A 24,865-nucleotide genomic window follows, 5' to 3' on the forward strand; every position below is an offset into this window, starting at 1 on the left:
CATACACAAAAATAAACTCAAAACAGATGAAAGACCTAAATGTATGACCGGGAGCCGTCATACATTCTCCTTAAGGAGAAAGCAGGCAAAAACCTCTTTGATCTTGGCCTCAGCAACTTCTTACTCAACATGTCTCTGGAGGCAAGGGAAACAAAAGCAAAAATGAACTACTGGGACCTCATCAAAATAAAAAGCTTCTGCACAGCAAAGGAAACAATCAGCAAAACTAAAAGGCAACCGACAGAACAGGAGAAGATATTTGCAAACGACATATCAGATAAAGGGTTAGTATCCAAAATCTATAAAGAACTTATCAAACACCCAAAAAACACCCCCAAAAAACCAAATAATCCAGTGAAGAAATGGGCAAAAAAACATGAATAGACACTTCTCCAAAGAAGACATCCAGATGGCCAACTGACACATGAAAAAATGCCCCACATCACTCATCATCAGGGAAATACAAATCAAAGTACAATGAGATACCACCTTACACCTGTCAGAATGGCTAACATTAACAACTCAGGCAACAACGGATGTTGGCAAGGATGCGGAGAAAGAGGATCTCTTTTGTGTTGTTGGTGGGAATGCAAGCTGGTGCAAGCCACTCTGGAAAACAGTATGGAGGTTCCTCAAGCAACTAAAAATAGAACTACCCTACGACCCAGCAATTGCACTATTAGGCATTTATCCAAGTGATACAGGTGTGCTGTTTCGAAGGGACACATGCACCCGCATGTTTATAGCAGCACTGTCAACAATAGCCAAAGTATGGAAAGAGACCAAATGTCCATCGATGGATGAATGGATAAAGAAGATGTGGTATACACACACACACACACACACACACACACACACACACACACACACAATGGAATATTACTCAGCAATCAAAAAGAATGAAATCTTGCCATTTGCAATTACATGGATGGAACTGGAGGGTATTATGCTAAGTGAAATTAGTCAGTCAGAGAAAGACAAAAATCATATGACTTCACTCATATGAAGACTTTAAGAGACAAAACAGATGAACATAAGGGAAGGGAAACAAAAATAATATAAAACCAGGGAGGGGGACAAAACATAAGAGACTCATAAATATGGAGAACAAACTGAGGGTTGCTGGAGGGGTTGTGGGAGGGGAGACGGGCTAAATGGGTAAGGGGCACTAAGGAATCTACTCCTGAAATCATTGTTGCACTATATGCTAACTAATTTGGATGTAAATTTTTAAAAATAAAAAATTAAATAAAAAAAAGAATTTCAACCTCTTTCCATCTTCAATCCACTCTTTAGTTAGCTTTTTATTTCTCTGTAAAAACTTTATGTTTAGATTTTTACTTAAAAAAAACTTACCAGGAAAAAACAACTTCTTAATTTCTCACTATGTTTTGTTGCAGAAACATGTGGAATTCATTCAAAATACATGAGAGCTGTCTATCCAACCAAAACCTTCCCAAATCATTACACTATTGTCACGGTAAGTGTTTGGCCCAGTGGCAAGACTGACAGGCCATAGACAGGCAACTGACCACGACAGACACGCTTACACAGGAAGTGGCTGAGTCCCATGTCACACACACATTTCAGAAGCACATGTGGCTTCATTCAGGCTAGGAGGTAGCATCTCATTGTGAGGCCATCCAGTGCTCTGAGATGTTACGTATGAATGAATGTCCCAGCAATAGGCTAATTCACCTGTGTGACAGGCCAGGATAGCTTCTTGGTTGTGAGAAATACCATTCTCCTCTGATCTTTGGATTTGCCTCCACTTTTCTGAGTCTGCTGGGAATTGTAGGTTATGTGTGAAGACAGCCACTTTGAAGTAGGAAATGTCTTTTTTCCCTAATCTTTTCATTGTATTTAATTTGACAAAGACTTCTGTTTGATAAATAAATGCATGCTGGCTATATGTCTTTAGATAAAGCAAATAAACCAAGTGAATGCTCCTTAATGTGTAATAAGACATAAGTGAAATGATCAAAATGAACTCAAAGGCAAATTAAATTTTTTAACATTTATAGATTTACAACACATCTTAAGGAGTCCTCTACCTCAGACTTTATTACCAAAGGATATTATGTCTTTACCACTTTGCATTTACTCTTTTATTACTGTAGGACAGTAACTATAATTTATTTAAATTTTAACTCTTAAGTTGCAATGTCTAATGTATGTAATGTATATATATATATTATGTGTGTAATATATATAATTTATATATAAATATAAATAAATATATAATTTATATATAAATATAAATAAATATATAATTTATATATAAATATATATATATATATATATATATATATATATTTGCAGATTTTACCTAAATATTTGAGTTGCCCAGCTCACATATTCCCAGTTGAGGTCTAAAAGGTGACACTCTGCCTTGCTTGTTTTAACTCTCATGTAGCAAACAAACGTTTTCACGGTGTACTGACTATATGTGTGTTAGATAAGCTTCACTGAGGCATGAGTTATAGTGAACCAACAATATCTATTAAATGATAATTTTTAAACAGAAATAGACAAAAACAAGATTATGTATTGATCAGCAGATAAAAGTGTTGTGACTAGAGGCTTGCACTTTATTTTCCCTAGGAGCAATGGTTCAGTATTCACTCATTCAGTGTTGTAGCAACTTTATAGAACATAATTACCACAGATAACAAGAATTGACTACTAATCATTAGGGAAATGCAAATAAAACCACAATAAGGTATCACCTTACACCTATAAGGATGGATAGTATGAAAAAGACAACAAATAACAAGTATGGGCAAGGATGTGGAGAAAAAGGAACCTTCACGCACTGTTGGCGGGAATGTGAATTGGAACCTTCACGCACTGTTGGCAGGGATGTGAATTGGTACAACCACTGTGGAAAGCAATGTGGAGGTTCCTCAAACAATTAAAAATAAAATTCTATAAGATACAGTAATTCCACTATTGGGTATTTACCCAAAGAAAATGAAAAGACATATAAAAACGAGCATTATTTGCAATAGCCAAGATACAGAAGCAACCTAAGTGTCCATTGATAGATGAATGTATAAAGAAGACGAGTTATATATGGCATATTACCATCTGTAAAAATGAATGATATCTTGCAATGTGACAACATGGAGGGACCTAGAGGGTATTATGCTAAGTGAAATAAGTCAGACGGAGAAAGATAAACGCCCTATGATTTCACTTATATGTGGAATCCGAAAGCCAAAACAAATGAACAAACAAGCACAAAACAAAATAACAAACAAATCATAAGTACAGAGAACAAACTGGTAGTTGCCAGAGGGTAGGGAGTTGGGGAGAATCCGCAAAATATATGAAAGGTATTAAGAGGTATAAACTTCCAGTTATAAAATAAATAAGTCCCAGGGATGAAGAGTACAGCATAAGGAATATAGTCAATAATTACGTCATAATGTTGTAAGGTGACAGATGGTAACTACACTTACCATGGTGAGCATAGTGTAATGTGTAGAAGTGTCAAATCACTGTGTTGTACACCTGGAACTGCTGAAACACTGTATGTCAACTATCCTTCAATAAAAAAAGAATTGACTATATGTGTGCATATATACATAAATATACACACATTATATATAACACATATGTATGTATATATAAATAAGGTGTTATACATAAGTGCTATTAATTTACTGTGTATGTGTGTATGTATCCATATAGTGATGTTCTGAAATAAGGACCCTAAAATCTATCTAGAAATAGTTACAAATGCATGGGATATCATAGGCATTCAATAAAATGTGTGGAATAATTGAATAAATATGTGTTAGTGGATTGAAAAAAATGATTGGATTGATGGATAAGTGGAAGGGAAGATGGAGAGAAATTTGACAGGCTCCCTTCTAAAGTGCTGGTAACACACTTTAACCCCTTTAGCCAAGATATTTGATACTTAAAAGCTTCTAAGTAGTGCATTTCTTGCTATTATTGCCAGTATAACCAGTGGCTGATCATTATTATCATATAAGAAACTTTAATTAACAGTTATTAATCACGTAAGAGTTATATTAATGTCATTGGCACAAGCCATCTGCCTAATATCATTCATTTACTGCTCTAGACCATGGTGGAACCATGCCTATACTTACATCTATACCTACACTTACACCTACCTATACCTATACCTATCTACATACATATCTGTACCTATATCTACACTTACACCTACCTATACCTATACCTACCTACATACATACCTGTACCTATATCTGCACTTATACATACCAATACCTACACTTGCACCTATGCCTGCATATATACATATACATGTATATATATTTGGTATTTAGGTTCAGACCCAGGGGTTTTGTATCGAAAAGTATATGATGTCTTTCTAAGATATGAGTTATAGATCCTATGATATTTTAATTTAAAAGTGATTGATTGATATATTATTTTAAATCTTTTTTGAAATTATCATTTTAGGGATTATATCCAGAATCCCATGGCATCATTGATAATAATATGTATGATGTAAACCTCAACAAGAATTTTTCACTTTCATCAAAGGAGAAAAACAATCCAGCTTGGTGGCAAGGGCAACCAGTATGTAGCATCTACATGTGGCATCAAAATAATCTCCATTTTTCAGTGTGATAGTGGATCACTTTCCTTTCTGCACTTTTACATTATCTTTCTAATTTCTAAGTGCGGGGTGTAATGGGAAGGTGTTTCACCATTTATAATTTTAATTTAAATCATGTAAATATTCATGATTGTTCACTTAACTTGCCTTCTGTTGAAACTTGGATGTAGTATTCTAAACATAACAATCTAGAGGTTTCTCAGAAGGGTTTTCTGTTAATTTCCTCCCCTCCCCCTTTCTGTTTTATACTTCTTTAAAAGCAAAAGAGGAGCTATACAGTTTTACCAATTTGAAAAAGAGTGATCTTTCTTACTACCTTACTATGTTCTTGACTTTTGGGGTGGATCCCTACGTAATTAAATTTTGTGAATGTTAATTAATATTGTTTAGTTGCTAAAAAATGGCACCATTTCTACAAGTTCTACCCAAACAGATTATTCTTTTGACTTCCACTTACCTTAGGTTTTCTCTTCTTATAGATCTGGCTGACAGCAACGTATCAAGGTTTAAAAGCTGGTAGCTTCTTTTGGCCTGGATCAGACGTCGCTATCAATGGCTCCTTTCCTTCTATATATATGAGTTATAACAGGTAGTCGTTAAGATATGATTGCTCCTAGGCAGGTATGATTACTAACCTTGGTAGTAATTCTATTTTTCCAGTTGTTTGGGTCAAAAATCTTTTTTTTTAATTTTTTTTATTATTATTTTTGAGCGCGAGAGAGAGAGACAGAGAGCAAGCAGGGAAGGGGCAGAGAGAGAGAGCGAGACACAGAATCTGAAGCAGGCTCCAGGCTCTGAGCATTCAGAACAGAGCCTGACGGGGGGCTTAAACTCACAGACCGCGAGATCATGACCTGAGCGGTAGTCAGCGGCCCAACCAACTGAGACACCCGGGTGCCCCTGGGTCGAAAATCTTGAAGTTATCATTGATTCCTCTCTCTTACATCCCTCACCTGGTCTGTCAGTAAATGCTTGTGACTCTAATTCAAAATATATGCCATCTATGAACTTTTGTTATTTCCAGCATTACTGCTGTGGTTGGAGAAACCATCATCTTTTGCCTATATTATTGCATTTTCCCCATCTCCCTGCTTCTATTCTTGTCTCCTACCATCTATTCTCTATCTACCAACCAGAATGTTAACTTTAAAAAACAAGTCCAATTACGACGTTCTTTTGCACTAAAAACTTTAATGGCTCCCTGTTTCACTCACTGAAGTAAAAGCCTTCAGGGTCCTATTGGTATGACCCCAACCACCCCACTGTGTCTCAGACCTTGTCTCCCATTATCCCATTATTCCACCTGGTGCTGACCTCCTGGGTAGGCCTTAACACGCCAGAATTGTCTGCTTAGGGCCTTTGTGTGGGCTGTTCCCTCTGCCTGAGATAACTCACTCCATGTATCTGCATAGCCTGCTCCGTCACCCTCTTCAGGCTGTTGCTCGAAAATTACTTTCTCAATATTGTCTTAGCCTGATTAAACTAAGATTTCAAATTCCAAACCACCCCCACCCTGAATTCTCACCTTACTGTACTCTGGTGTTTCTTTTATCCCTAGCATTTGTCACCTTGAGACACACAATAGAATTTATTTATGAATCAGATCTATTGTTTATGGTTTGTCTTCACTAGAATGTCATCTCTAGGAAGGAAAGCATCTTTGGTTTTCCCACTGATAAATATTGTTTAAAATGAACAAATAGGTGCCCAATATACACAAATGTATAAATAAATGAAATAAAAATAAACCGAATGGATAGTAATTAATGGTGTTTATTTCAGTTGGGGGAAAGTCGGAAGATGGAAGGATGAGAAAGAAAGAAAACAATATATATTTAATTTACACTGAGACAAACGTATCTCTATATAAGTATCGAAAACAGGAATCCCATTGAGTAATACTGAATCCCCTTCAGTATTCTGATCGTATATGAACACAAAATGGACATCTGAAAATATTAACTGTCTTTCTGAGTAGGAATATAGTGGAGTTATTTTTTTTATTTGAGTAGTTTTTGAAAATTATTTTTTCTCTCCTTTTCAGAAGTATCCCATATGAAGAGAGGATCTTTACATTGTTGAAATGGCTGGACCTGCCCAAAGCTGAAAGGTATTACTTAGAATCAGAGAAGGGCTGGCACACTGGGATATCTGCGAGTATAAAATGCAATTATTTCTTTACTTTAAATGACCCCTTCTGAAAGAAACTTGGCGTTTTCTTTTTTAAGAAATTTTCAAGAATTATTCCTGAGAGCAGTTGAGTTGACTTTTTGCTCTTGAGAATGTGACTGGCACTATGGGGCAATAGAGATAGAGCCAGTACCAGGAGTAGAGGCAAGTAACACAGAACCTGATGTAGACTGGAGGCAGAGTGGCGAAAGGGTCTGAAACTTCATTATGAGGATTGATTCATGGAGCTAGAGGTGCCAGAGCAAGGCCCTGTCAACAGTCCTGAGTCAGAGCATCCTGAAAGAGAGCAACATGTCAACAACGCCTCAGAAACCAGCCATCTAAAGAAAGAATTCAAATGGCAAAACAAAGAGTGGGTGGAAAGTCAGAGACTGGGAACTATAGAAGGCTGAGGCACACCAAGAGAGGTCTTGGCAGAAAGAATAAGGGAGATTTTCATAAGTGAGTCAGACCAACGCTCATGCCCAGGAAGGTCTTACTTCCTGTTACGAGTACCTCCCCTCTGGGCCAAGTGGAACGGCTGGGCCTGGATGAAGACAAGGAGGCCAGAGAAAAGGAAGGAAACTGCCACCAAGTTCTAAACCTATGCACTTGCCAAATCCAACCCGTAGGTTTATTCCAAGTTGATAATGTCTTTCTCTGCTTCAATTTTACCCCTAGACCTGCTTTTTATACCATCTATGTGGAAGAGCCTGATTCTGCAGGACATAAAAATGGGCCAGTCAGTGCCGGAGTAAGTTGGTTTTATTGAACAAATATAAAATCATCTAGCCCTAACCCACAAAGTAAAATATTCTTTAATTCTCACTGAATACAAATGTATCTGATATGAACATGAAGACATTAAAATAGCGAACAGTCTAAAAGTATCTCTACCTTATTAAAAATTTTAAAAATTACCAAAAAAATTAAAAGTCTAAAAGATATACCTGGTTTATGACAACATCTCGATTCATTTGATAAACATTCATTGAAAACTTAGATGTAGCACTGTTATTTCATACAGTGGAACCATCAAGGCTAGATACTGCATGCCAATTCAACATGCTAATGTAGCTCATTCCAAATTAAGTCACTTGCAAGTCTGTTGTGAACTATCCAGCTGTCTATTCACACACTATGTTCCATTCACAACATCCTTATAATTGGACTTTATATGCTGGTGCCCCCAGCAGAGTCCTTCCTCTCCTGGGCCTCCATTAAAATTGAAGTAGACTTTTAAATATTAGTTTTGCCATTATCTAAACCGTTATGTTACATTTTTACTACAGAAATAAAGACCTTAAATATTACTTAAAAAAAAATCATCTCCTTTATTGCTGTTGTTATTGTTACACTGAAGCCTGTATTGTCCTGGACATAATAATGTAAAGCTATGAAGGCCTCCATGAGTATGGAGGCATTTTCCTGCTTCATGGAAACTTATTTAACAGTTATCCTCCATTGGAAAACAAAGCATATTTCTTCTGGTACCCTGACTTTGTGGTTTATCAGAAATGATAAACCATTAAACCAAAATGATTCCTGATACAAGGCCTTGCTCAAGTCCTACCATTTTTTTTTTAATTTTTTTTTTAACGTTTATTTATTTTTGAGACAGAGAGAGACAGAGCATGAACAGGGGAGGGGCAGAGAGAGAGGGAGACACAGAATCGGAAGCAGGCTCCAGGCTCTGAGCCATCAGCCCAGAGCCCGACACGGGGCTCAAACTCACAGACCGCGAGATCGTGACCTGAGCTGAAGTCGGACGCTTAACCGACTGAGCCACCCAGGCACCCCATCAAGTCCTACCATTTTTAACCCATTAGTCCTCCATATTCCAACACCACTTCGATGATATCCCAGAATTTAACATTTAATCAGGCTATTTTAAGGGTGAGTGGCATAGTAACTATCTGAAGTACATTCACCACTTCTTTTCTGTTTTAATTCTTATCCACACTTGATATGGCTAATTGTTTTGAGAGGGGACACTATAATCTGTATTTGTCTGACCCATACAGCTGAGTTAATATTAGGCACCATATCTTTTTTTCTAGTCAATGCTCTAGTTTAGCTCCCAAATAAATTTTAAGTGTAATGTTGAAAAGTGCCACAAAGGAAAAGATCAAGGTGCCCTGAGGGGTGATTGAGGAGGTCCTAACTAGTCTGAGGAGAGGCAGGGACTGTGACTGGTTAGAAAGTTCTCTGAATAAGAAAAAGGAAAAAAGTTCACAAACAGCCTGGTTGAGGGAGGAGGTGAGCATGATAGAGGAATGCACAGAATGAACAAAGGGACAGACAGGCAAAGGGACAAATAGACATGGTGATAATGGTAAGAATGGTAATGGCAGTTAACTCTTCTTGTGTGCTCCTCTGTGCCAAGTATTGTTTGGAACGCTATGAGGATTATCTCCCTCCCATGTCTGGAGCATTGTGACCCAGGGGCAATGGCTAGAAAGAAGCCTAGAGAAGGAGGCAGGCACCAAATCATGCAGATCCTTGTTAACCATGTAATGTGCAAGGGAAGCACTGAGGCATTTTAATCAAGAAAGCAACATGACCAGATCGGGTTGTATCTAAAGATCAGTTTTACTATGCAAGAGGAATGGGTTAGAGGGAACAGAGGAAGGTGGGGAGAGATGGGTTAGCTTTGCAACATTCCTGAAAAGAGATAATTGCACCTTGAACTAGGGTAGTGGCAACCATCATGGGAGGAAGGAGTTGCATTTGAGATTCATTTGGGAGATAGACCTGGCACGGCTTGGTAGGATTCGGGTGGTGGAGTGGAGGATCAAGGACAGTTGTCAGATTGCTATCATTAGCTGGCAGGTGTTTCCATTTACATCAATGAGGCGACTGAAGGGGGTCAATTTTGAAGGAGAAGATCTTGTCGTGGTTAAGGGGCTTGTGGTGTCCAAATGACGATGCTCAGAAGGCAATTGAATATGGATTGAAACCTCCAAGGGGATGAAATCAGGCAGTTTGGCAGCATGTAGATGGTGCATGGAAGTGAAGATGTCCTAAGGAGAGAGTGAAAAGTGAAAATAGAAGGATTAAGACCATGCCTCATTTAAAACTTTAGAAGAGGCAAAATGGATGGAGAACCTGGAAAGCTTTATGGCTTTATTGCTGTTATTATTGTTAGTCATATACTTTAGTTTGGAGTGAATGTGACATAATTTGAAAGCAAAAGGCTACTTTAGTTTGTTTGTTCACTCACTCTTTTTCAAGCTTATTAACTTCTACATTTTTCAGTCATCAATACTCTCTTGCTCTTGCTCTGCTATCCTTTTAAGGTCTACTTTTAATAGTTTCTGGTGGGCGTGATGTTGTGCTGGGCATTCTTAGGGGTTGAAGAAAATGAAGCCATTACCCAGTAACTATGTTGAAAGGACAAATAAGTAATGACTTAATGTATAGCAAGGTTTTATTTTAAGAAACCTTTAAAATTTTGGTAGCTGAAACAGTGTTTAGGGGTGTCTAGCTCAGTCGGTTGAGAATCTGACTCTTGACTTCAGCTCAGGTCATGATCTCATGGTCATGAGGTCAGGCTTTGTGTTGGGATCTGTGCTGGCTATGGAGCCTGGTTAAGATTCTCTCTATCCCTCGCCCTCCACCCCTCCCCAACTTGCATGCTAGCATTCCTGTGCATGTGCGCTTTCTCTCTCAAAAAATGAATTAAAGCAACAAGTGTTTATTTTTTTCTCACACCTACATTTTTTTAAAAATTTAGGGGCGCCTGAGTGGCTCAGTCCGTTAAGCCTCTGACTTTGGCTCAGGTCATGATCTCACAGTTTGTGAGTTGGAGCCTCGCGTGGGGCTCTGTGCTGACAGCAAGGAGCCTGGAGCCGACTTCCAGTTCTGTGTCTCTCCCTCTCTCTGCCCCTCCCCTGCTCACACTCTGTCTCTGTCTGTCTGTGTCTCTGTCTGTCTCTGTTTCTGTCTCTGTCTCTCTCTCTCAAAAATAAACAAACATTAAAAAAAAATTAAAAATGCAAATCCAAGTTGGTTAGCATACAGTGTAGTCTTGGTTTCAGGAGTAGAACACAGTGATTCATCAGTTAGATGCAACACCCAGTGCTCATCCCAACAAGTGCCCTCCTTAATGCCCATCACCCACTTAGCCCATCCCCTCACCCAACACCCCTCCAGCAATCCTCAGTTTGTTCTCTGTATTTAATAGTTTCTTATGGTTTGCCTCCCTCTCTGTTTTTATGTTACTTTTCCTTCCCTTCCCCTATGTTCATTTGTTGTGTTTCTTAAATTCTACATGAGTGAAATCATATGATATTTGTCTTTCTCTGAGTGGCTTATTTTGCTTAGCATAATACACTCTAGTTCTATCCATGTTGTTGCAAATGGCAAGATTTCATTCTTTTTGATTGCCGAGTAGTATTCCATCGTGTATACATACCACATCTTCTTTACCCATTTGTTAGTCAGTAGACATTTGGGCTCTTTCCATAACTTGACTATTGTTGATAATGCTGCTGTAAACATTGGGGTGCATGTGCCCCTTCAAATCAGCATTTTTGTACCCTTTGAATAAATACCTAGTAGTGCAATTGCTGGGTTATAGGGTAGCTCTATTTTTAATTTTTTGAGGAACCTCCAGACTGTTCCCCAGAGTGGCTGCACCAGTTTGCATTCCCACCAACAATGCAAAAGTGTTCCCCTTTCTCTGCATCCTTGCCAACATCTGTTGTTTCCTGAGTTAAAAACAACAGTGTTAAAATGGGGAGAGTATTGTGGCCTGGTATAGCTGGAGAAGGCTTTATGAATTAGGGATGTAGAAGGTGGTGGAGAGATTTAAAGTCTTGTGAAACCAGGAACTTATTTTTTTTAAATGTTTATTTATTTTTGAGAGAGAGAGAGAGAGAGGGAGACAGAGAGAGAGAGAGAGAGAGAGAGAGAGAGAGAGAGACAGAGTGGGAGCAGGGGAGGGGCAGAGAGAGAGGGAGACACAGAATCCAAAGCAGGATCCAGACTCTGAGCTGTCAGCACAGAGCCTGATGTGGGGCTTGAACTCACTAACTGACCTGAGCTCAAGATCTTGACCTGAGCCAAAGTTGGACGCTTAACCAATTGAGGCACCCCAGAAACTTCTTGATACCAAATTTGTTTCAATGATTCTCTAGTATTGAAGTTGAATTCGGCACAGAATGTCCTGATGGGTCTTGAATAACCTTAAGTAATGTTCTAATACTTTAACAAGTTTCACCTGTTAACTCATGATTGAAAAACAAGTTATTACATGTTAGATGGAAAGAAAAGTTAGGAAGAAAAATTCAATTTGGAAAGAAAATTGAAATTAAGAACAGATCGACTTAATTCTTGATAATGCTCATGTACATGGTAGAATGATTCTACAGCACTGAGGACCTCCACTTTTGAGAAAGTGTCATAGACTCTGGGTCTAAAGTTCTCTCTTGTCTAGTAAAAGAGTGGGATGCAGGATTGAAAGTGAGAGATGGCTAATGTCCGGGAAAAGACAAGAGCCCAGAATAAGGGTCCTTGCCCTGTATTTATTCAGATCATAAGGCTTACAAAAGTGATGGGTGTGTACAAAGAGACAAAGAAACTGGGAACGTTAGCTTGGGGACGTGAGGGAAAAGGGGATTTTTGAAGACATACAGTGTTTGGGGTTTGGGTCAATATAAAACAAAATCTGTGTGCTGGGCAGTCGGGAGTAAGGTTGGTTACGGGGGACAGGAGGCAGCACCTCTGTTTATCTTTGCCAGCCTAGGGGATGAGACAGATAGGGGAAATAACCTCAGGGTTAATAAGGCATCTTTCCTTTTGTTAGCCAGCTCCACTCTGGGCTGCTTTGCCTGCAGCACAGGGGTCCAAAGTCCAGTTCACCAATTTACCTAACCTGGCCCTATCCTCCTGTGAAAGCAGCTTTTCTGCATAGTACTTCGAGCCTGAATATCTTATCTTGTTTATTTCATACACCTATGTATTGGGCACCTTTGTGCCATTTCTATTTCAGGCCTTTGCCTCTCCCTCTCTATTTTGGGGGCTCTGCAACCCCTCTCTACTTTGGGGTGCATTTGCACCCCCTATTCTTGGGGTGCCAATCTGGTTTACCCAAACTCGGGTGTGAGCATTTCATGACTTTGTATTTCTTTATGCCTTGTCAACCCATTGGTGTAAACCCGGGGGATTCCTAAGCTTATCCCCCACAAGAAAGCATGTGGAGGTAGAATACACAGGAAGGATGTTGTACCTATTGAAAAGCCCACTATGTTAATGCTGCATAGAGCTTCCTACTAGCAGGATCCTCTGCAGTCTTGAATTTCATTTTACAAAAGGGAATGTTTGGATCCAAAAAGCAACTGTTTATTGAGGGTCTTAGCATTGAACTCATTTTATCAGTATTGATTTTACTGTTTCCACAATATCCACTGTGAAAGTGAAGGATCATGATTCCATGTGAAACAAGCAAGGTTTTCTACCCAGACTTGGTTTACCCCAAAGCTGCAGACATTTCTATTCCTATTTATTATCTTACCACCCCCCAAAATGCTCACTTGTGGTCTGTCACAGGGATTTCTCTTCTTTCCTTTGTCTGGGCTAGAGTAAGGGGCTGGCATCTAGTCATTTTACATTCAGCAATATGTGCCATCTGTGGAGTGGATACTGTGTGAAAAACCCTATGCTTGGAAAGCGTGTGGTGAGTTAGGTTGCCCGGTTCCTTCCCTGCAGGAGCTCACACTCTTCTTGGGAGGCAGACATACGCACAGATGATTTCAAATCTGTGGAGAGTCCAATGGTAACAGATGCCAGGGTGCTGGGAGAGGACAGAGAAGGGGCTATTACTGCAGTTGGGAGGAGTGAGTAGGGTGACTGTGAAAAGGGACATAATTATGCCATGACAATGGGCGGGAACCATAACTCATGCTCGTAAACCAGAGTGCATGGTCACCGTAAGAATGAGAGTCAGGAAAGTTATCTCCGAGTTGATGGATTTTAGCAGTAGATAGAGCTGGTTTGAAGTCAATTCTGTTCTATCCCTTGTTAACTGTAGGACCATAAACATGTTATTTAAAATTTTTAAGCCTCAGGTTTCCTGGTATTTCCAACTGGAAATTCCAGATGGTGGAAATAGCACCAACCATGCATGTTTGCCATGACAATTTCATGAGATAATGTACTAAAGCTCTTAACAATAATTAGCTTGTAAAATTCCTTCTCAAAAAATAAAAAAAGCGATAATTTTTATAATAGTACTATAAGAGATTACACATTTTCCCCCAATCCATTTGCTATTACAGTTTCCTCTTCACTGAAACAAATAATGAACAGTTAGTCAATTAAAAGTTATTCATTTAAGGGACACCTGGGTGGCTCAGTCAGTTAAGCATCTGACTCTTGATCTCGGTTCAGGTCATGATCTCACAGTTTGTGGGATTGAGCCCCATATCAGGCTCCCTGCTTGGGATTCTTTCTCTCCCCCTCTCTCTGCACCTTCCCTGCTCATTCTCTCTCCCTCTCTCTCTCAAACTAAATAAACTTAAAAAAAAGTTACACACTTAAAATAGTTTAATGTACTATGCTGATAAGGCGTAGAAAATTTTAAAACACAAAAGAATATAAGCAATAAAATAAAAATGAACTCCAATTCACTATACAGAGACAACCATTGTTAATATTCCCTTGATATATTTCTTTTTTGTTTTCTGTGCATGTGTGTTTACTAAGGAGTGCTAAATATATTTAAACATGAAAGGATTATGAAATATCTGTGGGTACATACAGTTTAGTTTTAATATTTTATGTTTAGCATTGTATTTATGAGCAGTTCCCCATGCCATGGTTTTTTAAAGTACATTTTGAAATGTTTGTAAGCATGTGTGGCATATTTATTTTTATATTGAAATTGAAATTTATTGAAATTTTATATTTTAAATTGAAATTAGAAATGAATGAATGAATGAATAATAAATAAATAAATAAATAAAGTAATGAATAGCCCTAGGTGTAAATAGCCATTTGTACTATAAGTGTTTATGAGGACAAATTTCCAGAAATAGAATTGTTAGGTTATAGGGTAGGTCCTTTTTTTAACGCTCTGGTTAGGCATTGTCACATAATCCCTCAGCACCCAAATAACCATGTGGACTTCTATAGAAGTGTCTATGGACTCCCCTCTCCAGCATTGGGTATTATGATGAAAGCCTTTGCAGCTGAATATTTGTTGAGGCAGAACATTTTTCTCAGATACTAATTGGACAGTAGTCTATATTCCTTTGTGGAAAACATGGTTTACTTTTTTTTATTTGCTTATAGAAATTCAGGGAATTGATATTTGGTAAATGTGGTAGCACAGTGCTGGGCTCTGATGTCCTATTTCAAAATCCAGAAATTTCAGAGAAGGAAATGTGTTCAGTTTTTACTCACTCCCTTGGATAATGATTTCATCAATTAAATTTTAATTTATGAAGACAGTCTTAACTCCATTTTTTTTCCCCCTTAGGTAATTCAAGCCTTACAGTTGGTAGATAAGACTTTTGGAATGTTGATGGAAGGCCTAAAACAGCGGAACTTAGACAATTGTGTCAATATAATCCTTTTGGCCGACCATGGTACGCTTTTTTTTTAAATTATATTTTATCATTGATGATATCTTCTCACTTCAAGGAGCATGCAAAAAGGATAGTGATATTTTAAAGTCTATACTTCTAGACCTAAAGGTTCTCGAACAAGCAAAGAATACGTTTTGTGGTAGGCTGTGATGAATAGAATACTAAAACTAAAATTTCTACTTTAATTATTTTAACATTCATTATGAAAATCCATCCTTATACTTACTTTTTTGTGAAAATGGAGGTCATAGTACTTAACAGAGATATGGTTGGGTTGTTAGTCAACCAAATATTTTTTGAGTGCCTACTCAATGTCAAGTACTTTCCTAGATATGGTGTGTTTGGAGGTATGTAAAGCAGAAATAGGCCTTTTCTAGATGGGGTGACACTTTCTACATTAGTCAAGCTAAGCTCCAAAGGCTTTGAAGGAACCAGTCAAGGAAGAGAGGAGGAAAAGGACCATGTCTACAGAACTCTTGTTTTTATTTTAGGACATCAAGATAATGAGAAACAGAGTAATTTATTTAAAAATTTCTGAAATGTTTTCTTAACACATTGACCTATTGTTTTAAAATTAAAGGGAACCATTTTAATGTGCATTTTGATAAAAGATACTATAAAACATGAAATAAATTTATAAATAAATATGAAAATAAAAATTTAAGGGCAGTCTGAAGAATCTACAAATAGAAGAAGTTTTAACTACCAAATCTTTTTTTTAAGCACATGCTACTTATATAAAGTTAAATAATACACCTAAGATCTAACGAGCTTTCTACAGAGGATTTTCTTCTTTGAAATTAATTGATTTATGTTGAACAAATGATCTGTTTATAATTCTTGTTTATTCTTCTCTGATCAATGCGACCCTTCTCCTCCACTGCCAGGATTTTTTAGATCTGCCATTTAGAGTGAAATAATAGGTTAAATTAATATAGATTCTCAGTGAAACTTAGTTTGAGATCTGCCACATAAAATATCTCTGATTTGACATCATGAAAGACAACTAATTGTTACCATCTATATGCATTCAGTGGATTTTTTTTTTTTAATTCAGGAATGGATAAGACTTACTGTGACAAGATGGAATATATGACTAATTATTTTCATCGAATAAACTTCTACATGTATGAAGGGCCTGCCCCTCGTATCAGGGCTCGTAATATACCTCAGGACTTTTACACTTGTAAGTACGAAGACACCCATGTGAAAAAAGGGGTAAAATTGAAAGTGTGTAACCATAACTTCCTGATTCTGAGGATACAGGGATTGCCAGGCCCCCTCTTCTGTCTTCTTGGGAAGACCACACAGAAGCAAATAAGAAATCCCCGTCCTTGTTTAAATATCATCAGCCTATAAAGTCTATGGTAATATCAAATATCGTTAGGTAAAAGTATACTCTACTTAACTATATTAATATGAATAAGATATTAATTAATACAATCAAACATTACTATTAATAAAATATTGATATTTCCATGTAATTATTAGGTTATAATTAAAACATCAATTAAACATTAATATTACAAAAATATTAATATATTCTACTTAATCGTTAGGTTAAAATATATTCTACTTATACGTTAAATTCTAAAATAATTCTTTGCTGAAAATAATTTCCTATTTAGGGACACCTGGGTGGCTCTGTCTGTTATGTGTCTGACTCTTGATCTTGGCTCAGGTCATGATCTCAGTTTGTGAGATGGAGCCTGGAGCTTGGGATTTTTCTCTCTCCTCTCTCTGCCCCTCCCTGGCTCATGCTCCCTTTCTCTCTCTCTCTCTCTCTCTCAAAAAAAATCAATAAATTTTAAAAGAATTTCTTATTAATTTTACCAGGTCATAGTCATTAATAAATGTATGTGTGAAATTCATCTGATATGTTCACATTTGTAATGTGGTTTATTTATCTTTTTCTTTTGAAACAGTTAATTCTGAAGAAATTGTTAGGAACCTCAGTGTAAGTATACAGTGTCCTAATACATATATCTAAGTTAATATAATGTCCTTAAAATCTGGATTTGAGGAAATTTATGTTCCATATTTCTGAGTCCAATCCACTTGAAATTTATTTCTTAAACCCTCCGTTAATAGTATTTTACCTGCAGATCAGCTGCTTTTGTCTTAGGTGTTTTCATTTACAGTCGCTACCACTAGAGATTAGTTTGTGACAACAGTGGCCCTGACTCCTGGCTTTTACTGAGTGTGTTGCTGTCCCATTCAAAAGGGCCATGCCAGTCACATGTGTTGTGTGACTTAACATAAGAAAATAGTGAATCATGAACTCTTACACATCTTTTCATAGAGGTCAGAAAAATCATCTCTTTACCCTCTAATTCCAACTTCTTTTGACTGGTTCCCACATTCCAGGTTGTGAGTAAACTTAGTGGGGCAAATTCGAGATACAGATCTTAAAGCAAACTGGACTTTTCAAAGTAGAATTCCCTACTCCTAGAGAGACCTGAAATGTTCTTGCATGTAGTTTTAATACTTCTGTATTCAAGGTATACTCACAAGCATATTATCTATTATATGGAATTCATGAGTTTATCATTGCTTGGGGTGGAGCTATGTTTATTTAAGTATATAGGTCGTGTGCAATTATAGAAGAAAACTGTTAGGATGAACTGGGAATGATTGAAGGTAAGAAAACACCGCATGAAGAATGTTACTGTCACCTAGGACCCACTGCAAGTCTGATGCAGAAATGACCATTAGAGCAGCAATTCTTTAGAGTGTTAATCACTTCTTTTTTCTCTTATACTTTGATATTTTGGTCTTGAGTAAACATGGTGGACAATGTCTCCCTCTGCTGGCGAAGGGCATACAGGCAGTGTGTTCATGCTGATTGGATGGGTACTTCAGAATTTTCAACAGATGGACTCTCTAAAACCACATATTGTTGTCCTTTTCCCCATCACCTCACGAGCCATAAAGCAGAAGCCCTGTTGCTGAGGAAGGGAAAATCTCTAATAATCCTGTAGTGGAGGAGGATTGGATACCACGGGCTTTGGAAACCATTAATGGTATCGCAAATAAAGACTGGGCCTAGAGCTATAGAACCCCGAAGAAATGGACCATCATTTCCTGAATAGTCCATTATTCCCAGGAAATTTTCCATGTGGGGGTACAGTATTCCCAGTAGGCCTGTTTTGAGCTTATATTGGACAAACGTAATCAAACATGAACGGATGACTCTTTAAGTTCAACAGCATTCTGGTTGCATGACAGACAATGGCATCCTTGTTCTTAGATAAAATGAGCACAGTCTTCCCAACTCTAAGGTCTTCATCCTAAATTCTCAAATGCAAAGTATAACGCCGTCCTGCTTCGGAAATTGGCAGTGTGCCTCCACTTTCCTCTGGATTTACTCTGGCTACACACCAGCTAGGAAAGTGTGACTTGTCAGATGATCTGTGGTCCTCAAGGGCACATTCTAGTTCTTTGTATGTTTGAAGAAGCTTCATAACCAACTGCTGCCATCATGTACTTGCCTGGATGTTACAAAAATATTGACTTCAACAGGAAGTAATGATAAATTAGAAAGAAAAAGAAGCCCGGTAAAGATACCAAAATAAGCAAAGAAAAACTGGCCGAAATATCTGTGCAATAAATAATTTCTCTTCCCCTTTTCATTCTGTTACTCTCCTTGCTCTATTGTTTTTTTTTTCAATTTCATAGTGTCTTTCTTCTTACATAAATTGAGCCCAAAACAGCAGTGACACAGACTTAAAATATTTGTGTGATTATCAAGGCTTAAAATAAATAAAATGAGAAAGTAGAAAAAAATTATTTTCCCATATGCGTACCTGTATTTTTTTCCTCTTATTTCTCAAAAAAAGTTCACAAGGGAGAAAAAATTCCTTTGTAGTTCTGTTTCTCATTTCCTCACTTCTTTTTTTAGATGACTGAGTTGCATCTTTACACAGTTTTGAAATATGCCATCTAGTTACAGCAGTAATTATGAAAGACACAAAATTTCACTTCAGTTTGTGAGAAATCCATGAATCGTTCACAAATAAGGAGCCTGTACTAGGTTTTGACTTGACTTGAGAATTAAGCAAATGTAGGTTATTTCAAGGGTAAATTGAATCAACTGTAAAAGGATTTTGGTGCAATTAAACTGGTTTTTAAAATTTTTACTGATATCTACTAATGTGTTATATAATATGCATACATAATTTAAATTCAAAAATTGTAATTGCCACTTGAAATCTAGACATATCTATTGTCTGTCAAAAAAGGAGGGGAGGGTTATGGTGGCTAAAGATATAAAAACTTAGAACATCAGACACCAAATCATAATTTAAATCACATTTTAATTGCAATTTAAGTATTGTTGCAACAATAAAAGCAACCTAATTGGGGAATTTGGCCACACTGAGAATAGGGTTAATAGCCTTATTTTATTAGCCATGCTTAAATCTTCTTACTTTTTAAAGAGCGCTTAATTGTCTTAGCAAATGAAATTGTTAAATTAGCCTGCATATTTTATAACTTACACAAATAAATAATCTACCTATTATTTAGTGCCGAAAACCTGATCAGCATTTCAAACCCTATTTGACTCCTGATTTGCCAAAACGACTACACTTTGCTAAAAATGTCAGAATTGACAAAGTTCATCTTTTGGTGGACCGACAGTGGCTGGCTGTGAGGTTTGTGCATCTATTTACTTGTTTCATAATACTTTTAACCACCATCTTTCATTATAAATTACCTTAATTTTACTGGTCTATTATGATCATGCAACTTTTCCTGAGCATTGGTATTTCCTTGACTTTTTTCAATATGTATTTTTTTAAGTTTATTTCTCTTGAGAGAGAAAGTGAGCATTCGGTGCACTTGAGCAGGGGAGGGGCAGAGAGAAAGGGAGAGAGAGAATCCCAAGCAGGCTCCACACTGCCAGCGCAGAGCTCAACCTGGGGCTTGCTTGATCTCACGAACAGCGAGACCATGCCCTCAGCTGAAATCAAGACTCAGACGCTCAACCAACTGAGCCATCCAGGTGCCTCAATCCTTGACTTTCTATATGCTACCTAGCATTTGTGCATTTGAAATATCAGGGGCCAATCTTAGCATCGTAATCCTCACAATATAGATGCACAGAAGGGAGAGGGTTAGCACTGTTGATTGGCCGTTCCAGAAACCACAAGTACCAGCACATTCTTAACCCTCAGTTAGATCTTTTTTCAGGTAGTTGACAGGATGTAAAGATGACATCAGTTGTCTTCCAGGTTGGCAGTAAGTAATTGATTAGATAGGTCATCGAAATCTTTGTCATCTTTGTGGTTTTTAGGAAAGAGCACATTTGTGGCTAAGCTAACCAATTAGGTGAACATTTTTTTTTTTCTAGTTCTAATTCATGTTGATTGTTGAGCATCTGCAAGTTACAACTGCATTTAGGGAAGATAAAAACCATTCTGGATCGCTTCATCCCAAGATAACCAATGAATTCGTTGGTTTCACAAAATTTTATTGATGCTTGTTATTGTGTATGCCAGGCTTTGTTCCAGGCATTTGGGATACAGACAGGATTCCTGCCTTCCTTGTCAAATGAAGAAGACTGGTAATAAGCCAGAAAACCAAAAAATATACACTTTCTGATAGTTTAGCTAATATTTCCTTTTTTTTTTTTTGTATTTTATTCCAGCGTTTTGTTTTGTTTTGTTTTTTTCCCTGTGCATAAGTGGTTTTAAATGGAATCAGGATCACATTGTTTTCTGGCCTTATTTGCATGCTACGTCATGTCGGGGGATACAGAGGACAATGGGATTACAGATGCTGGAAGATATATTTAATAAAGAGGAGACAAAAAAGATGAGGGAGTTGGGAGAGCCTGTTCTGTGAGGTAACCAGGAAACCCAAGCAATACACCGCTAGGCCAGAGAGTGTGCATGTTCACACCTGGCCACTAGATGGCACTGGCCTCTCTTCTTGGGATAAGAAGTTTCATAACCCTTTGTGAAGGTCCTTGGCTATATGCTGTGTGGCTCAACATAACATTCTCCAGGAGATTTTAAAAGACTAAGCTTTACTTATATTAAGTATATCGGGTTTTAAATAATGTATGCGGGTAATATGTAAGCAAATATAGTCCCAAATGTGGGTATATTCTCCAAATACTTACTGTTGAGAGTATGAGATCAAAGAAGTTAGGAGGCCACTGGTACAAAACAAGAAAGTGCCCATCCATCCTATAACATGCCCTGTGGGTTGTAGAAGGAGAGTCCAGCTGCCAGGGTACCTCTGGGTATTACATAACACCCAGTCTCAAATTATGAGCTTTTTATATTTAATAGCTAGCAGTGAGATGTAAAAAGAGCAGCAGGCTGAGTTCCAGACCCGCCTCCACGCCTAGCTTGGGGGAAATGTAAACAAATTAATGTCTTGGGGCTTCATTTTCATCATCTGTAACACAAGATTAGCCTGGTTTTATTATTCTCTTGATGTTAAAGGAAACCGACTTACCCCAAAAGAAATGTTGATTATAGTCCTAACCAGAGCAACCAAGTTCTCATCTGGTTAAGTCACTCTACCTCCAATTCGTAACACATGAGCGTCAGGCTACCTAGTTTCTATGGCAAAGTATGTTGTCTTTAGTTATAGTGTCAAATGTTTGATAACTAGATTGTATTCCCTTCCCAGAGTTATAGCAAACTTTGTCATTTAGTACAACCTATCATCATCATCATCACTATCCTCATTTTGCCTAAAACATGTTGGATTTCACTAATTTGGGGAAACCCAATTATTTGAAACTACAGCTGAAGTATTTCCCCCTTAGAGAACATGAATAATAGCTTTTTATTTTATGATCGGAAAGTGACAAATACTTTCCAGGCACGTTTCTACGAAATGGGGATAGACCCAGTCCTCACCCTAAGGATCTTTGCCCAGGCAGGGAGGAAGACAACAATTATAATCAGGTATAACAATGGCCACACTAGGATCACCACAAATGTGCTCTTTCCTAAACAATAAGAGTGATTACACAGACTAGATGTGGATGTCACAGAACATCCAGAGGCTGCTTCCTGGTAGGTGTGATTCCTGCTCTGGGCTTTGAAAATTAAGGATGAGATCGGCTAAATGCCGTCACATACAACAGGTCTGCCCCAGGCCGTTGGGCAGTCTGTGCGTTGTACAGAGGCACTCAGCCAAGAACATGAGAGGCAGTGGAAAAGTAACCCTTGCTCAGCTCACTGAGCCCTGATGGGGGGCCTGTCTGCAGGAGGCCATGGACCACTTTTCTTTTGCTGGAAGGCATCCATATTCTTGCCAAGCCTTGAGTACTGCCAGCCTGTGTCTTCTCAGGGGTGCTTCTTTCTCTAAATATTCTGCCCAGAGCAATGGGGCACCTTTTTAAAGCCAGCAGCTGCTCTGGGGTCAAGGGAGGGTCTGCAGGCAGACAGGCTAGATGCCCTCGATTGCACTGGTTCTGTGTTGCCAGAGCACCAGGTAAATGAAGCCACTCTCCGCCTGACAGACCTTACCTGTCATGACTGAAAAGTGTGACTTTGCCTGGGAAGAAAATAGACCATTGGTAGATACAAGGTGGCTGCAGGTGAATATGTGGTTGTGTGGATTTGCATTTCTGAGAGCTCACAGTGTTCAATGTGATTAGGTGTGTGTGCGTGTGTGTGTGTGTGTGTGTGTGTGTGTGTGTGTGTGTGTTTTATGTGGGAAGATTCTGAAGTTCAGAGTCAGGATAACCAATTAGGAACTTCGTGCAGTTCAGAAGTAATAAGGGTCTAGCTTAGAATGGTGGCAGAGTAGGAAAGCAAGGGAAGATGTGAAAGGATTACACAGGCAGATAGTTGGCAACTGCCTGGAGGGGCGGGGGGCGGTCAGGAAAGAAGTCTTACTCGTCTCCCATCTGTGTCATTACCCGACTGTGGCAGAGACACTGGCCTTGATTTTGACTTTATGAATTAGACATGGAGAAGATAAAAGAGAGTTTGTTCCAGAAGATTTAATATGGTACTTGGAAGTTGAGCTAAATCATGACAGATAAAATCAACTCATCTTTTCCAAATGCCAGCTTCCATTTTTCCATATGGATTTCCAGAGCCAAATTAATGGCTGGAGAGCATAAACATGAGCAGTTAGAAGAGCAAATTTGTAACATTTTCACTTGAGAAGAGAAAATAGAGCTTTTTCAAACACTAATTTTTATCTTTTACTTCTGAATAAAGCTTTGCAATATTGACTAAAGTTTTCTGATTGAGTTGGGTTAGGAGTTGAAAATATTATAAAAAGAGATATTTCTGAAAATAGAGAGATATAGAACAGACCAAATTTCAGAGAATTTTACCAATGACTTGGTTCTAAAGACCTTTTTGTTCTTTCATTAATGAATACTCTAGCCTCCCACACAGAATTTAAAACTGAATTATCCCCAAATGGTTACGGTAATCTTTTTTTAATGTTTATTTATTTATTTTTGAGAGAGAGAGAGAGAGAGAGAGAGTGCACAATCAGGGGAGGGGAAGAGAGAGAGGGAGACACAGAATCTGAAGCAGGTTCTGACAGCGCAGAGCCTAACATGGGGCTTGAACCCACGAATGGGCAGATCATGACCTGAGCCGAAGTTGGACACCCAGCTGACTGAGCCACCCAGGCACCCCTAATTCCAGTAATCTTGAAGGAAGCAAATATGTATGCAAGAAGGATAAAAATATTTTTAAGACAACTCTTACCTTAAGCCCCACATTTTATTGGAATTAACTAAGGTAATGAGCTGGCATCTTAGGGTAATTGAATTTAAACACCTTATAAATAGGACTCCCTTTCTTTCCCCATCCAGCTAGTAAGTAAGTACTTAGCCTCTCCTTTCTTCCCTCTATTGGGTAGTGTTGAGTGTAGCTGAGTGTAGCCTGCTCAGTGTGATGATTTATTTTTTATTTTGTGATTTGTTTTTAATTAAGCTGAGACTCAGTTATGAATGTTTTAGAAGCTGATCTTTTAGGACACTAAATTAAAGTCCTGCCTACAACATAAAAACAAAAACATTGTGTGTGTGTGTTTTCCCTGAGGAGTGGGAGGTAGGGGGTGGGAAAGCAAATGAGACAAATCTCTTAGGGAATAAGAGTCTCTTTTTCCATTAGAGACCTAATTTGAACCAGTATGGCATTGTTGTTTAAAAAAAAAAAAATCTAGGTTTATTTATTGCCAGTTTGGACTGCTAAAATTGCTCAATTCAAATACTAAAATAGGAGAAGGTGGGTAAAAGGCAAATTAAATTTGAAAAGTCATTCAAGTAACAGAACACAACAGCCTATAGAAGAAAAGCCCAAAAGTTAGAAATAAATTCTAAATTTACAAGAATATACTAGCTTCTTCTTACCGAGTGTTATAATGAACTTTCCTTCAGTATTCTTTATACTTTTACATTATTTCCCTACCTATCTCTACTGTAGAATAGGAATCAATATTTTTCCCAGTTTCAAAGACATATTTCTAAAGCACTGAAATGCTTAAAGTA

At 37.9% G+C, this 24,865-nt stretch overlaps 1 protein-coding gene across 1 annotated transcript in view; it reads left to right on the forward strand.

Moving 5' to 3' along the window:
• ENPP3 (ectonucleotide pyrophosphatase/phosphodiesterase 3) overlaps positions 1-24,865 on the forward strand; it is a 74,838-nt gene that overhangs the window by 23,270 nt on the left and 26,703 nt on the right. Inside the window, exons 7-15 of the mRNA XM_042937407.1 lie at positions 1,401-1,480; positions 4,462-4,581; positions 5,101-5,210; positions 6,666-6,731; positions 7,472-7,544; positions 15,273-15,381; positions 16,439-16,567; positions 17,307-17,338; positions 19,909-20,036. Of these exons, the coding sequence (XP_042793341.1) occupies positions 1,401-1,480; positions 4,462-4,581; positions 5,101-5,210; positions 6,666-6,731; positions 7,472-7,544; positions 15,273-15,381; positions 16,439-16,567; positions 17,307-17,338; positions 19,909-20,036 (847 nt within the window). The remainder of the gene's footprint in view (positions 1-1,400; positions 1,481-4,461; positions 4,582-5,100; positions 5,211-6,665; positions 6,732-7,471; positions 7,545-15,272; positions 15,382-16,438; positions 16,568-17,306; positions 17,339-19,908; positions 20,037-24,865) is intronic.

Source organism: Panthera leo, chromosome B2 (assembly GCF_018350215.1).
Source record: "Panthera leo isolate Ple1 chromosome B2, P.leo_Ple1_pat1.1, whole genome shotgun sequence".
NCBI classification, from domain to species: domain Eukaryota; kingdom Metazoa; phylum Chordata; class Mammalia; order Carnivora; family Felidae; genus Panthera; species Panthera leo.